General features: G+C 37.5%; 2 protein-coding genes across 7 annotated transcripts in view; both read right to left on the reverse strand.

Annotated features, from left to right (window-relative positions):
• Window positions 1–17321, reverse strand: part of PDE4D (phosphodiesterase 4D) — a 745734-nt gene that overhangs the window by 400885 nt on the left and 327528 nt on the right. The gene's annotated exons all lie outside the window — the stretch shown is intronic.
• Window positions 1376–2311, reverse strand: LOC123858047 (chromobox protein homolog 3-like). The gene has a single exon (XM_045895304.3). The coding sequence runs from the start codon at window positions 2175–2177 to the stop codon at window positions 1626–1628; it is 552 nt and encodes a 183-aa protein (XP_045751260.1). The 5' UTR covers window positions 2178–2311; the 3' UTR covers window positions 1376–1625.

Here is a 17321-nt window from a genome sequence, read left to right on the forward strand (position 1 = left end):
CTAGAGGTGGAGAGTATTAGTGATGTCATCTATAGAGAGAGAACTGCACAGGATAATCTAATACCTGAACAACCTAACTGCCTTCAATGTCTACAACCTCACTCATCACCAGCACTAAATCTGCTGGTGTGGTGGTTAGCCAGGTTTTCATGTCTCCTTTCTTCTGATAGGTCAGGGGAAGCCAGTCCTACCCCTGCCAATAAACAGTACCACTGGTTCCTGCTTTACAGGAAGTAACAGTATGAAATCTATCAAGGATTAAAGGGGAAATAGAATATTCCATTCAAATATTGAACAAGCCCAATCCAAGACATTTAACTGTGATCGTGCTAATTAACACAGGACACTTATCATATTGGGAAATTTGATTCCTTTGGTTCCTATCAAATTTACAAAACAATTGTTTAACTATTTTCCCCCCATTTGTACTACACAAGCTTAGAACAAGAAACAGGGGTCCTGTGTGCCACTCGTCTCACTCTCTGAAACTCTTTCAATCCATTCTTCTGGTATTTTAACTCCACACGTTTATTAACTTCCCATTATGGATGATGATGATTTCACACTCCTTCACCATCTCAATTCCCCCCTTCCTACCTTCTATCCTCCTACTACAGTTAAGTAACAATTGATGGCTAATAAAAATTCAGGTTTTATCTTATTATCCCTGGGAAGTAAAGTTTATTAATAGGTTACACAGTGTGCCATGATTATGTTTCACTTACTGAACAAGCTTTTCTTTTTTCTGAAGTCGTAAATTGCCTCCTTTTAAAAAAGAATTTGCTTAATTTTATGTGGCATTATCACTAATTCTTCCAGAACTTCCCAGTATGACTTTAAAAAGCCTTTTGAAAAATATTTTCTGCCTGGGTCAACACATCAATTATTTTCTCAGTTGCTCACACTTGATTGATGATTTAGCTGGGGTTAGAGTTCTGGGCTGCAAATCTTTTTTACTCAGAATTTTGCATACCTTGCTCCATTGTCTTATAGGCATCAATGTGCTTTTGAGAGAATAAATTGATACCACATGAACCCCTATGAAAAATGTACTGTGGGTTTTTTTTTTTCTTCTCTTCTCAAAGCTTTTGGGACATTCTATTTGTAGCTGTGGTCTGAAATGTCCAGATACGTTTTTCACATGGGTCTGTTTCCTTTGTTGTGATAGTACTCATGGGCCATTTTAATGAAGAGAAATATGCCTCTCAATTTGAGGAAATTTTTGTATTCTTCATTTGATGAGCTTATTCCCTCTATTTTCTGTTTTACAGTTTTTCTTTCTCAAACTCCTAGTAGTTAGATCTTAGTCACAGAATTGTTTTTCCATTTTTCCTAACTTCTATTGTCCATCTCTTTGTCTCTTTGTCTTACTTGCTGGAAGATTTCTTTCTTTTTTTTTTTTTTTTCTGATAAAGGAAGCAACTACAGAAAGCTTTTATTTGTTCAAAGTAACCAGTGCTACAGATGCAAAAAAACCCCAACAACTCCCCCAATACTACTTCAAAACAAACGTATCAAACGTGATTTTCATTAGAATGTTATTTCTTCACACTAATAAATCAAAAAACAAAGACCCAGATTTTATATATATATATATAAATATATATAAAAAGCAACGCAAACAATTATTGAGCTTCATCTTCTGGACAAGAATGCCAAGTTAGTCTCTCTTCATAAAAAGCAATTACAATCTGAGGACACTTCATATTTGCCTCTTTTGCCAGCACCAAGTCTGCCTCATCTGAATCTTTCCATTTCATGAGAAACATTAATTCTCCACTGCTGTCTGTGGCACCAATTATTTGTTCAGGATCAAGACCTCTGGCAAAGCCTCTTGGTTTATCAGCAGCGTCTCTTTTCTTCTTTGATTTGCTATCATCAGATTCACTGTCAGATAAAGATTTTCTTTTTGTACCATCTTTTTCTTTACCAGCTTTTTGAGAATTAAGAAATGCTTCAATTAACTCTGGACAATCTAAATTTTCTTCAGGTTCCCAAGTATTGTCAGCATCTGTAAATCCCTTCCACTTCAGGAAATACTCCACCTTCCCATTCACTACACGTCGGTCCAGTACTTTTTCCACCACAAATTCTTCAGGCTCTGCCTCTTCTACTTTTTTACTCTTTCCATTTTGTTTCTTTCCCATTTTTTGCAATGTAGTTTTATTGGAGGCCATTTTTTATTGCAGACTTGAAGAGCTATTATTCACCGCCTCCGAGTTGCTCTGGGTCCCGGGTCTGCGGCGTCTCCGGCCCTGCGCGCCTCAAGCTCCAGCCACATCCGAGGAGGAGGGGGCTTGCTGGAAGATTTCTAAAACTATATCTTTCAGGTCTCTCATTGAGTGTTTATCTATCATTGTTTTAAATTTTAATGACTTTTTATTCTTATTAATTTTGTAGGGTATCATTTTGTTTTATGAATGTAGTAAGTTTATTATATTTTGTCTAAAATGTCTTTTTGTTCCATAAATTGTTTTTATATCTTTTTATTATTATTATTATCATTTTCATTTGTTTGTTTTAGACTTTATGTTGGAAAGTTTCTTCAAGGTTTGTGGGGTGTTGGCTGTCCATTCATTTTAAAGAGAAAGACATTAGAATGCTGCCTGGGAGCTCTGCATGACTTAAAGTGTGCTTGTAGAGTCCTGGCATTCACAGCAGGTTACATGGGGAATTAAGAACCTTGCCTTTTTCACTAGGTAGCCACGTAGTGCTGGTATCTGTAGGTCTCTTCCCTGGGTGGTGATTCCAATTTTCTAGAGAAGAATTCTTCAATCTCCTGACTAAGCATTATAAGCCTAACTGACACAGTTCCTATTCCTAAGGGCTACTAGAGAAATCAGGTCTTCCCTATTCAATTGATAGACTTTTATTTAATCATCCACTTTCCACTGTGCCTGGTATCTCCAAGTTGGAACCCCTCTCATCAAACAAATTTCCAGTCTCCTGATGAGGATGGAGTGGGATTGGTCTCTAGCTGTGCAGGGTAAGAGGAAGATCCATGGAAGAACTTACTTTATGTGCAGACTTTCCATCAATTTCTGCCTACATTTAATTATACTCTGTTCCTCAATTCCCAAGTCTTCCCAGATTTCCACAGAGGCAGTTGTTTCCTTCTCCCGACACACTCTTCTTTGAGCATTTTATAATTAGCATCCCCAACCTGGCTAATTTCCAGTCTCTATTTTCCATTTCTAAAACACTCCTTTCTCATCTCCAGTTGTCTCCTTTCTCATCCCTCTACTCTTGGGGATTTATACTCTCCTATTCACTTACCATCATTTTAAGAGAGGATTTTCAAAGGTAGCAATTTACAAAAGGTTGTGAGTTTGCTTAACCTGCCACAGCAAATACCACAGACTGTGTGGTTTAAACAACAGAGACTTGCTTTCTTAACAGTTCTGGAGGCCGGACATCCAAGATCAAAGTGGCAGCAGGTTTGGCTTTTTCGGAGGCCTCTTTCCTTGGCTTGCAGATGGCTGCCCTCTTGCTGTGTGTTCACATGGCTCTCTCTGTGTGTACATGTCTGGTATCTCTCTTTGTGCTTCCAATTTTTCTCTTCTTATAAGAACATAAATTATACTGGATTAGGACCTACCCTAAAGACCTCATTTTAACTTAATCGTCTTTAAAGACCTTACCTCCAGAAACAGCTACATTTTGAGGTCCTGGGTAATAGGAGTTCAACATATGAATTTGGGGAAGATATAATTCAACCTATAACAAAGGTCATGTTTTAAAATTATTTTAAAAATTCTTAAGAGTACTCCAAGCATTCAAATATCCTGTATCTTTTTATTAAAATGACACTAGAATCACCTATCCAAATTAATAGTGTTCTCTCTGAAATAGCACATCCTTCATTAATTCATTCACTCATTTATTAAATAACAATGATTGGTCATCTCTTTTTGCAAGGTTTTTAGTTTAGCAGCACAAGGGATATAAAAGTAAGTCAGACCCAATCTCTGAATATCAGAGAGTTTCACTAGGAGTGATAAGAGCTAAGGGTTTGCAGCACATGACAAAAGTTCTAACAGGTCTAGCACATGGTTTTTCTCACTTGGCAAATATATGGGGTTGAAGAGCATGGCTGCATCTTTTGCTTCTAAGGGGTATTGATCCACAGAAAAATATTAATGATTAACCTAAACTGAAGCAATGAGAGGTTGTTACTTTGTACCAGCGATTTTTTGCCTCGACCATCTATATAAATTTCCTGCAGAATTAGAATAAAGCAATTAAGTAAATGATAATTTCTTTATGGGTAAGTTATCCTGGTCCTTTACCAAAATAGGAGGACTAACTTTAGTCTGACCTGAGACTCCCTAATGAGCAGTCCTAACTGCTAACCCCAGAACATTCTGTGCATATATCTCTCGGGTCCTCCATTGGCTATAGGGGATTTTCTGTGTGTGTAAATTTAAGCTTAAAAACAATAATTATGCAAGGGTTTCTTTGCTCTGTACCTCTTAACAGGAAATTTTCTATGTTTCGGCATGACTCTTGCTGTATTATGGTACAGATATGAAATTCAGCAAACCTTAAACGTTGCTGATACTAGAGAGCATTTGGGGAAAATATAATCGAAATTTTAGGGTTTTCCAATCAAAAGACTGTTCTCTTCAGCAAAGACTTTTTACATATTATGTTTAAGTATTAATTGTATTTACCTACAGACTGTTCTTACTTTTTTTCAGGAAAAAGAAATTCAAGTGTCATCTGTCATTCCCGACAGCAATGCTGAACATTGGGGATTTATACTCTATTATTCCCTTAACATCATTTTAGGAGAGGATTTTCAAAGGTAACAATTTAAAAAGGTTGCACGTGGGAATGTGGGAAAAAATAGAATTGAACAGATTTGGACAAAAATGTGTAAACGCTGTTTGAATTTCCTGTCTCTATCACTTTAAGATCTGGATTGATTTGGGAAGGACTCAAATCCTTCAAGTCCCAGTTCTTTGTGGATAAAACAGAAACATTATCAACTTCCACATGGCATGGTGCCTTCTTGTGGGGATTAAATGAGTCAATACACACGAAAGCACCTCTCTTTCTTCTGATATCTGTAAGTATCCCCATATGTATCCGCTTGTGTATGTGTGCCCACCATTCAACTAGGTGCTAGTTGTAGCCCAGAAACTTGTAGTCTAGTTTGAAATAAAGCATATATTGTAGAGTGATCCAAATGACCATGAAATCCTACACTAAAAGATATTTTAGAAGCTACATGATTAGATGCCCTATGATCATACTGAAAACAACAGAGCTCACATACTCCCTCTGAACCCTCATTGAATACCAATATATATATTATCCTTAATATTCATGACAACCTTGAAACTGAGGTTTTGTTACTCGAATTACACACAGTAAGAATGTGAAGCTCATAATGGGTAGGCAATTTGGTCAGCAAAACAGACAGATCCACTTGGATGCCAAGTCTGATGTCAGCCTTAATCCACAGCCCAGTGCAGCGCATGATGCTCTGTGATGTCATCATGGCAGAAAGATGAACTAGACCTTAACAAAAGGGTAGAATTTGGGCAGGTCAAGAGGAGAGTGGGGACACTTCAAGAGAGGGGATAGTGAGCCAAGGCATGGAGAGGGAAAACAGAAAGCATATCTGAGAGAGTTACATACTAGTTTGACTAGAGATACACTGTGTGGAGGAGAAGCAGAGATAGGACCAGGAAAGTAGATTGGGGCTACTTTTGGAGGCCTTGAATGACAGACAAGGAGTGTGATTAGCTAGCTCATACAAAAAATGAGAATTTACAGAGGAACTACTGTGGTGTATTGTAGAGAGATCAAGACATAAAAGAAACAAACAACAACAACAAAAAACCCATAAAGCAAAACCAGCAACAAAACAGCCTCTGTCTTTGTGAGGCTAAGGGCCCACAGTGACCCCATTGTATGGAATCAAGCTCTGGGGCTTTGGTAGATATTTGAGTGGAAGATGCAATGATACATGCAAGGGGATTATCACTTGGACCCCCTATCATGGGCACAGAATTTGTCAAGAAAGGCTTTATAGAGGAGATGGTTTTATTCCAGAAGTCAAGGGCAGTGAAGAAAGAATTTAAACAACGGAATTGTATGATAAGAATACCATTTTCAGAAGATTAATTCAATAGCAGCATATGACAGCCACAATGTGATGGTTAGAGAGTGGCAGCTGAAGTTCAGTAATTAGGGGAGCACTGCAGCTGTCCAGGCAAGATGAGGGGGTGGTGGCAGTGGATATGAAAAGGCAGGAAAGCATGAGGTTCTATGCTGAAAATCTGGGGGCACCTGATGATTGCTCACAAGGGTGAGAAGAGAGGAGGATTCAATGATGATTCTAAGGTCCTGGGTTTAGATAAATGGAAAAATAGCATTGTTCTGGAGAGAGATACGTGAGTTTTACTCAGGAAAGCTGATGTAAGCAGAAAGGGGAGTTGAGGTTAGCCAGGCTGACACTCTAACAGAAGTATATCTAAGCAGTTGGAGATAGGGATCTGGAACAGAAGGGGCTTATATTTCTGCATGTGGTCTAGCATCTATCTGCTTCACAAACCCAAAAAATGAGAACTTGACTTCTGCCAGACATTCAAAGTTGATAATGTTACAAATTATGAAAGCAAATACATGACAACAGCACAAATAATAATAATAATAATAATAATAATAATAATAATAATAATAAAAGCTAATATTTGTTGAGGCCTCATTGTGTATCAGGCACCGTGTTAAGTGTTTAGCTGTATTATTGGTATTATTTCACTTAATCCTAATATTAACCTTCTGACGTAGGTACTATTATTATCTCCATTTTAGAGATGAGGAAACTAAGCCAACAAAAAGAGAAACCAACACACTCAAGATAATGCAGTCAATGAGTGGCAGAGTCTGAGGTCAAACCTAGACAGTCTAAACATGCACTTTCCAATATGGCAGCCACCAACCACACAAGGCTATGAAGACTTGAAAAGGGGCTGAAGAACTAAATTTTTAGTCTTATTTAATTTTTACTAATTCATACCTAAATGTTAAAATTGATAATTGATTCAGTTATTGGAGAACTTTTAAGTATATCTGGAACAACCTGAGTAAGTTGAATCTATATTTCAGATTGTAAATTTATGAAATCTAAATATAGATTAAGTACAATTAATGAAAAGTTAGCATCCAAGTTGATACATATATAAAACACACAAAGGATTTCCAAGACTTTAGGATGGGGAAAGAATTTTAAATATCTCAATGATAGTTTATTGTATATTGATTGCAAACTGAAATGCTATTTTTGTATAGTGGGTCAAATAAAATACATAGTTGAAATTAGTCTTGCCTATTGCTTTTTATTTTTTAAATGTGGTACTAGAAAATTTAAAGTTACAGGTGTGGCTCACCTAATATTTCTATTGGCCAGCATAGGCCTAAATACTGAGAAATAAATATATAAGAGGCCAAATGCATGACAAAACAATTGACATAGTTAATGAGACACAGGGTATTCCTTTTCCTGTTCTGGGTTCCTATTTTTTGAGGATGTCTGTAAAGAATACAGAAATTGTCTTAGTTCAATGGGACAGTGAGCCCTCGATCTGATGGCATTGTTGATCTTCCCACTCTTTTGTCTAGGTCAATGCCTCCATGGATTGTAGGGAAGACAACTGTAACTACCTTCTTTTATGTGTGTGTCTTATATTTGTTTACTTCACAAAGGTGAATTATTTTGCTCACAGCTGTTTTCTATCTTCCAACCACAAGCTTGATCTTCATGTCAGTCTCAATCTAGAACCCAGAAGAGAGCCCAATAGAGCCTCTTGGAGCTGTTCTGAGAAAATAATAACTAGAAAACTTAGAGTTATTCAATATTACCGTACGGCCTTCTATGCTGGATTTTTTCGGAGGGGGGGTTATAGTCTGATAGTGTGTACACACATAAATGGTGTGTTTGAGAACTGTTGATAATAATTCAGATGTTTGCTCTTCTAAGAGTTATATGTGTGATAGATAAAAGGTAGACGATTTTAACTAAATGGAAAAAAAGGATGATAGCTAAGCACTTGTGAATCTTTGGGTATTGCAAAAATTAAGGCAGCATCATTTATCAAGAAAAGAAATCTAAAATTCTACCAATTTTCAGGCATTCAGTGTATATAAAGCAGTATGTCCCCAAAGTTAGAATCATCCAGATGTTTTAAATTGGTCAGAGTAAACATTCGATTCATCACAGATTCACCAAAGTCAGAAGTAGAAAATTCACATCTCCTTGCAAGCTAAGGGGAGTAGTGCTTTTTGCATTCTCTCAGCCAGCTGTCTTGACATACTTAGCATCTACCTCACAGAGTAATTCAGGTCAGTGGATTTGGAGCCAAATGCCATTATAGGAAACTCTGAGAAAATTATATTTCCAGATTTATACAATACATGTATGGAATATTTCATCCTCCATGAGATCTTCCAATTTTTTAATATATTGTGTATTAAGTCTCAGTGAGACAGATTAAACTGATCTACTTCACTCCTTTCTAAGGTCTAGTTATTTTTTTTTAAAGATTTTATTTATTTATTTGACAGAGAGAGACACAGCGAGAAAGGGAACACAAGCAGGGGGACTGGGAGAGGGAGAAGCAGGCTTCAGGCCGAGCAGGGAGCCCAATGCGGGGCTCGATCCCAGGACCCTGGGATCATGACCTGAGCCGAAGGCAGCCGCTTAACGACTGAGCCACCCAGGAGCCCCAAGGTCTAGTTATTATTTTAAAAAATAGTATAGACTAAGCATCCTTTGTGACAATTCTCTATAAAACAGATCTTTTTCTTTTTTAAAGATTTTTTTTTTAATTTATTTGACAGAGAGAGTGAGAGAGCACAAGCAGGGGGAACAAGAGAGGGAGAGGGCGAAGCAGGCTCCCTGAGATCATGACCTGAGCCGAAGGCAGACACTTAACCATCTGAACCACCCAGGCACCCCTATAAAACAGATCTTAAGCATAAACTCTTCACAAATTTTAATTGTAAGTTATATATAATTCATATTACATTACAGGTATGAATGGAATGCCAAAATGCCATAATCTATGGGTTATAGCAGTGAGGTCCTCACATTATAAGGCAAATGAAAATTAACTTCCCTGGGCAAGTGAAAAGAGAGCTTCAGGAAAAAGATAAACAAATCCATTAGAGAGGACATTAAATGCATTTGAAATGGCCTCAATAAAACAGGTAAGCTTCTGGGAAAATAATGTATCTAAGTACTGATAAAAGTGCTTTCAGAACTACTAAACGGGAAGGGCACAAATACCCACATCTAGTCTATTGAATTTCCAGGAAGACATGTTTGGTTAAAAAGAAAAGCCTGTTTTAACATTTCTTTTTTTTTAACAAGCAACACAATAGAAATGATAGAACACAACCTCAAAACTAATTTGCACCGTGTGACTACAAACTTCTTTCCAGTGACTGGGGAATGGCACACTATTTTTTGTTGGTCCCTTCTCTGTTCTCTTCTATAATTCCAAAATCAGGTAATTCCATTCATAATCAACAAATCCCTAACTATCAGGCCAATTTTGGTTGATATCTGGAAATTGTGCCACTTAAACAAATTCTCATTTAATATTTATTGCTGAGAATGTAATAATAGTGTTGGGTCGGTTGTCTTATTAATATTTACTTTTTGTAAGCATTTGTTGGTTCCAAAACATTTCAGGATTCAACAGGATGAGTTGATTTGAAATTAATGGTCAGTTTAAAAATGAATGCCATTTCACAAAGCACTTGCAATTTATGTGTCTTATAATCTAGCCAGCATCTGAGTGATCTCAGCAATAAAATATTTAGAAACAAAGTCTGATTTATTTGGGATGTTTCTGTAAATTATTTATCTTCTATTCAAACTGCATTTAGAGGTCTGCATGATATATTACAAGGCTCTGAATTGCAAACAAATAAACAAAAAAACTGATTGTGACTTTGGGGGGGAAAAAAAAAAGCTTTGCTAAATTAAGTCTAACTCCCAAACGTAGATGTTCCTAAAGGATCTTTCCTTGGCCCTCTTCAGTTTTCATCTCCAGTTCTGACTTCTTACTCTTGGTTTGAAAATTGTTGGCTCTTCTTCATCTATTTGTTCTGACAAATTCTCAAGGTCAGTTTATCCATCAATAAATCATTATCTTTCCTATCAAACCTGCTCCTCCTCTTCCTAGTCTGATCACTGTTCACTGTACAACTCTCCTGCCAGAAATCCAGGACTCAATGTGGTGTCCAGGTATCATCATGGAAACCACATCCTCTTTTCCTTTCTTACACAAGTTTTCAAGTCTTGCCAATCCTTCCTCCCTATGTCTCCATCTTATCCAAATTTATTACTACATGCATCACTCTGTTTTAGGCCCTAAATATCTGCTCTCTTTTAAAAATCTACTTTCCTCATAAATTTTTATATAGTCACTGCAGAAAATATAGAAGATACAAAAAAAAAAATAACCAAAATTAATACTGTGATCGATCATCTGATGTTAACTGGCACTTTCTTACCTCTGAAGTACATTACTCTTCTAACTCCTCTACTAGTTTCTTTAGTCTTCCACTGTTCCAAGTTATGTCTTCATTAATGTCATTTTCGTCTTTCTTAAGCAAAACTAAGACCGTAGGATTCCCCTGTTCAAAAATCTTCAATAGCTCACCTTGGTCTAGAAAATACTTCTTAGTTTGGTTTTCATGACCCTAAAAATGCAATCTCATGGTCTCTTTCCAATTTCATTTCCCATGATTGCTTCTCAGCTTTATTTAGTTTTGGCCACAATCATCTATTTTCCTAGAAATGTTCCCTTATTTTCCTATATCCGTATCTTTGCCAGATTCTCAACTCCACATAACTAAAGACAAACTGCCACACCCAATGCCATTTTGCCCACAAAGCACTCTATGACCTCCGGTTAGAAGTAAACTCTCCCCCTCCAGAGCCATCAGAGCATTTCACTTCCACTCTCCCTACGGTGCTTAATATAAGAAACTAGAGTGCAGATGACTGGGGCTTGGGTACTGATTCTAGCATTTAAGTAACTCTATGCCATGAACAAAACCCTTAAGCCCTTAGGGTCTCAGTTTTCTCATCAGTTGATATGATTTCAAAGAAGATGATATAGGAAAATCTCCTTTCTAAACTATAGAGTGCTGCTGTATAATAGGAGTTCCTTCTCTGCTGAGCGTTCCCTCTCAAGTACTGCCTTTCAGGAGAATTCTTCATCCTCTTTCAGCACCTCATTTGTATGATCTTCCCTGAATGGCCCAGCTGCCGGTGGTGTTTGGCCCTGTGTGCTCCCAGAGGACTCTTAAAGTCCTTCTGCTGTATAATTTAATTTTTCCTTGAAGTTTTGCTTGAGCAATTAGACTGTGATCTCTTTGAAGGCTGGGAATTGGTCTTATCCAGTTTTGTAATCCTAGCAGAGAGCTCTGAACTCAGTATCTTGTTCAGCAAGTATTTGTTGAATGAATGAATGCGTTAGTGAATGAATACATGAATGGATGACATGTCAATCCTATGGAACATTTATTTATGTGTAGTATTTGTCATCTGTCTTTAGACTCTAAGCTCCATTAGGGTAGGCTCTTTGTGTGATCCATCTTTGTATCTCTATAGTTCCATGTACATGATATGAAATAAATATTTACAGAAAATTGAATAGAAAAATGCAGCTAAGCTGGATCATGAATTGGGATGCTCATGCATGTAAAGCTTTCCTATACGCCAGGTTTTTTCCTGGTGTGCATGTAATCTTAATATCCTTTTAACTTTGCAAAAGAAGCTAATTACATTTACCATCAATATCAGAGTTCCTTCTCAAACTGAATATAAGGATGTTCATAAACATAGATACATCTTTCAATGATACAGAAATAGAAACTTCAGTGGGGTCATATCTTAGTTTAAGTTCTAACATCAACCTTTGTGGCAAAAATCTAGTATAGTTAATATTACCATGCAGAATCCCTTAAATAACCCAAATATAAGGCAAGCTGTTCACATTGTGTCAGGCCTATGGGAACTGAGATGGGGAAAGAGCGTATCCCATCCCACACTAGTGGACATAGATCCATCCACTGTGGTGGCACATGAAGAAAGTGGAACTGCCCTATTTACATTGCTATTTCTCTCTCATTTATTTCTTCCCTTCTGCATAGTATGAATATTTAAATTTGCATTATTAAGTGCTCAGATAGTGTAACTCTATTGAATTGTTCTTTTATAGCTTGTCCTTAGTCACAACAGCCTGGAAAGATGAATGAGTCTGTCTAAATCTCATTAGTCCTTGACTAACTTAACCCCAATCATCCCTATACTAACTTAAATCCATATCAGACATGGAGAGTATTGTGGGGTGTAGTCAAAATAGCAATTTAACATTAAAAACTGCCAGTAATGCGAAGGTTAACTTTCATTTTCCTACTTTTTTTTTTTTTTTTTTTAAGATTTTACTTATTTATTTGAGAGACAGAGAGAGAGAAGGAGCAGGGGGAGGGGCAGAGGGAGAAGCAGACTCCCCAATGAACAGGGAGCCCAATGTGAGGCTCGATTCTGGGACTCTGGGATCGTGACCCGAGCTGAAGGCAGACGCCTAACTGACTGAGCCACCTGGGTGCCCCTCCTTACTCTGTTTTTGGGTGATTTTGAAGATATCGTGGAGTCAGAGACAATGGTAACCCCAGGGCTGGGATGTCCTGCTTCCACAGGACTCATCATACTGAATTTCTGACTTCTCTCAGCCTTAGGATTCAAATTATTTTTCCCCCGGAGGGAAGAAAACTTTACTAACAACAATAACTCCCTTGCAAACAAAATCTCTTGCAAGTCAAAATGACTAAGAACTCCCTTGGTAGCAGAGTATGACTCCAACCACAAGCAAGAGAAAGGGAAAATGGGATTGTGTTATTCTTTCTGGATTCCAAAGAGAGAGAGAGAAGTGGGTGAAAGAGAAAGAGAAAGAAAGAGAAAAGGGCCGGGAGGAAAGGGAAGAGAAGGGAAGGGACAAAAAGAGGAACTCTAAGAGAACAGAAAACTGCTGGTGTTCTTGACTTTCTTGTTATTTACCAGAGGAATTACCATGGTTTATCTTAGTTTAAGTTCTAACATCACTTAGATAACACCAGTATCATATAACTCATCTTACATCGGATACCAGTACGTATTGTTCAGAAATAACAGTACAGGGGCACCTGGGTGGCTCAGTTAAGCATCCGACTCTCGGTTTCAGCTCAGGTCATGATCTCAGGGTTGTGAGATTGAGCCCTGTGTCAGGCTCCGTGCTCAGCGCGGAGTCTGCTTGAGATTCTCTCTCTTTCCCTCTCCCTCCCCCTCTGCTCCTCTCCCCACTGGCGCACTTGCTCTCTCTCTCTCTCTAAATTTTTAAAAATCTTAAAAAATAAAGAAATAACAGTACAAACAAAAGTACACATTTTGAATTAAAGTGGCAGGGGCCAGAGGAAAATTACAAATTTAGGAAAATTGTATGCCCACCTCAAGAGCAAGTTGAATAATTTGTGACTGTTCAACAGACTTTGAGGATTCCGTAGCTGTATTTATATATATATATATATATATATATATATATATATATATATATATATATATATATAATGTGTTTTAATATATTGTATATACTATATATAACATATATATATTTTTTCTAACTTTTGCCTGGATTAAAAATCAATGACTAAATGCTACATACTTACAGTAATCTTTCATGTATTATGATAAACCGAAGGCTACATGTTTGTGAGATGGTTTACTGTGAATTCTCATAAAATCATAAGCTCAGATTTCAAGAAATCTTAGGGGAATTTTAAATGTTTTCCTCATGCATATTAGGCAAATTCATTATTTTCTGACTCAGCCATTGCTGAGAAAGAAATACCACAGAGGTGGAATTTGTATTTTTATACTTGGGGTCAATTATAAAATTTTGGAACTGAGTATCTACCACCCAAAGGGTTTTGTTGTAATTTACTGGTATTGGAGAAAAGTGAATGTCAGTGTAATAAAGAAAAGAAAACCAACAAACACACATACAGCCCTTCTGGGTAGAGTCTACAGAACCAGTGATGTAAAGATCACTTAAGAAGCTCTAATCGTAGATCACATTCATAGGCAGTATTAGTTAAGACAGAGTGGAAGTGACTCACAGAAGGATTTAATAGCAGATAAAGGGAATTCATTGATGATGGAGGGAGTTGAGATAAAGGCAAGCAAGTAAGGTGACTCCTGTGTTTCTGGTTTGGATAAGTGGGTAGTAATCAATTAAGTTTTCCAACCAAGGAACAGGATAAAAGGAATAGATTTTTTTAAAAAGATTTATTTATTTATTTTAGAGAGAAAGAGAGAGCATGGGAGGAAGGGCAGAGGGAGGGAGAGAGAGAGAGACACGCAGACTCTGTGCAGAGCACAGGGCCCGATGCGGGGCTCGATCTCACTAACCTGAGATCGTGACCTGAGTGGAAACCAAGAGTCGGATGCTCAAATGACTGAGCCACCCAGGCACCCCCAGGAAAGGAAGAGATTTTAAGAGTAAGACAATAAGTTCAATTTTGGCCACAAAAACACCCTGATTTCAGGCAGTGAGTATCACACACTTTTAAATGAGAAGAGTGGTCGGGGCTTGAGATGCAGGTTTGGAAGTTGCTGAAATGAATTTAATATGTTTTCCAAAAGGCACACATTTATTTAACTGTCTCTGATTACTTTCTTATTCCTAGTTGGAAAAACGAATTTCACAAGAACTGCTTGAATGTCTATTATATTTCAAGCCCTGTACAAAGCACTTGACACACTGTAAATTAAAACACAGGGTTAGACCCTGTTCCCATGGTCCCATGATTGACTGTGGAAGGAGGCTATTAGGCCAACAAAATACATAAATATATGATTACAATTGTGAGAATAGCTAAAAAGAAGATAATGGTGCAATAAGAGTATATAAATAGATGCCTAACACTGGGCGTTTAGGGATATTTCCCTGGGGATGTTAAGTCCTGAAGAGTGAGTAACATCATGTGCCACCAAGAACCACATGAATGGAGCCCTGACCATCTTTCAAAATTCAGAGCACATTCCACCTTGTCTGGGAAGCTGATTATCCTTCCCTTGGACATCTGCAACTTCCTTCTCATCAAACTTCTCTCCAGGGTACCTCTCCTTCTCACGACTGGCAGAACTATCTTCTTTGCTGGAGTAGCCTTCCTCTTAGGGCTGTGGAAAACATAGCATTACGGATCCAGGCCAAGGTCATCACTCTTGTTTCAAAGGCTTTTGGTAGATTGACTGACCACCGCTCTTTTTTGCTTTTTTTTCTTTCAGATATTCTATACTCATCTCTAAACTGTTTGATAACCAGGTTCTACCCTAAACCTGGAATGCTTTGTCAGAATTCACTACTTCATTCATCACAGTTTCCAATGTAAAATTAACAGTGATAATAGAAGCTTTCCTTTTTCTGCACCAGTTTACCTGTGTAAATAATTTTGTTCAGTGCAAGAGTGAAGCTATGGAAAACTAAAAATTAACAGCAACTAAACAACAACAACAATAATGAAAAAAATTCCAAGTGTTATGTAATTTAACATCTCTAATTGGATGTAGAAATATGACTAACACATGAAGGTCACTGTGATTACATAGAGTCTTCTGCACTTCGCTGGCAGTAAACATACTAAGTATTCTTAATGATCCCATTCTACTCCTTTTGGCACACGTACAGTTAGGTGATGGGTGAATGCAGAAGGACAAAGGTTAATGTTTATGAATGTTTTTATTTATCCCTTGCAGTTGGCAGTGGATAGGAAAATTGACCTTTTTTTTAAAACTTTGGTTGGAAGATATGATCTGCTGTTTATTTCAATGTTTTAAAATCCTAAATCATAAATAAGACACTAATAATATATTCTTAGATCGCATTTCCAGTGAATAAATTAAAAAACTATTTAATGTTTCTCTCTGAAACAAAATGAAGAATTATTTAGTAGATTCACCTTTAAAAAAGAGCCATCTCCTTCCCTATCTTCTCCACTTGGTTTCTGCCACTCTCCTCCCTGTCTCATAATATTTCAGACACCTTATCTTTTTAGTTTCTTTAACATTCACATCAGGGCTTGATTCACAGTTCTCCACAGAACATGTTGCTCATCTTCAGGCCTCATCATCCCCGGGAGAATATTTTCCAAATGTGCAGACTATATTAGGTACCTATTCATACACTTTTAGTGCGCCCCTTCCTCCTTTTGAGCAGTTCTCACAATTGTAATCACATATTTATGTATTTTGTAATTGTAATGAAACTTTCCCTGCCAAAATTTTACACCACTTGCTTCTACTAAGATAGGGCTTAAGTCTTTTCCATTTGAATTTATGTTGCGTGCCATAGCCAAACTATTCTCCCTAAAACAGCTGTTTCCCTCACATCATTCTTAAGGAGCAGGAAAGATATGAAATACACAAATGATTAAGGTTCATTATGAGAAAGCTGTGATAGACGTGTAAGAAAAGGAAGAGCTGCGAGCTGAAGGAGAAACTCCCATTTGGCAACAGGGAATTGGAAAAAGCTTAATGAAAAAGATCTCAGGAGCAGTTGGAGTTCACAAAATGTGAGGAGGGGGGACTTGCAGGCAAAATCAGAGGTATGGTCAATACTTCTTACATCCAAAATGCAGAGTATAGTGGGTGATGAGCAATATTTACAAGGATAGAGAAAACAGAAGAAAATAGATCATCATCATTTGGAATTTAGACGTTTTTTGTAGGCAATTAAAACTACTGCTATAGGTGTGGAGGTACTGTGAGGAAATTTGAGAAAATTAATCTGTGGATGACGAGTCAGAACAAGGATGATAGTAGAATAAAGACACCAAATATGAAATGAGCTGTCTTTCAGGCAAAAGAGCACTAGGGTTTGGAATAGGGTGGCATAGTGGGGACAACAACAAAGGGAAGAGGGAAGAATGCACCAGCCACCAGCTAGTAGTGGAGCAGTTAGGCCAAAGGGAGGAAGCGTGGAGGAGGACTTCTTGGTCTCGCCATGGATCGCTGAGGAAATGGAAGATAGTGAGGATCTCTGGGTCATTTTAATTTCAAATATATTGAACTTAGGTTCTCTGGAGGACCTCTGGATCATAGGTAGTTGTATCTACTACTCTGGGACTCAGGAGAGAATGAGGAAGATGGAAATATGTTCTAGTTTGAACTGTTACTGCCAACAATTTTTACCTAGATATAAGGAGGGTCAGAAGACATCCTGATATGGGGACCAGACAAAGACACCTTCAAAAAGGAG

This window comes from Mirounga angustirostris, unplaced genomic scaffold (genome assembly GCF_029215605.1).
Source record: "Mirounga angustirostris isolate CCGP_5_RB_7025 unplaced genomic scaffold, mMirAng1.0.hap1 SCAF_7, whole genome shotgun sequence".
In the NCBI taxonomy this organism is placed as follows: domain Eukaryota; kingdom Metazoa; phylum Chordata; class Mammalia; order Carnivora; family Phocidae; genus Mirounga; species Mirounga angustirostris.

Coding starts and splice junctions, on each gene's coding strand:
- LOC123858047 (XM_045895304.3), bottom strand. CDS start 2,177: ATGGCCTCCAATAAAACTACATTGCAAAAAATGGGAAAGAAACAAAAT.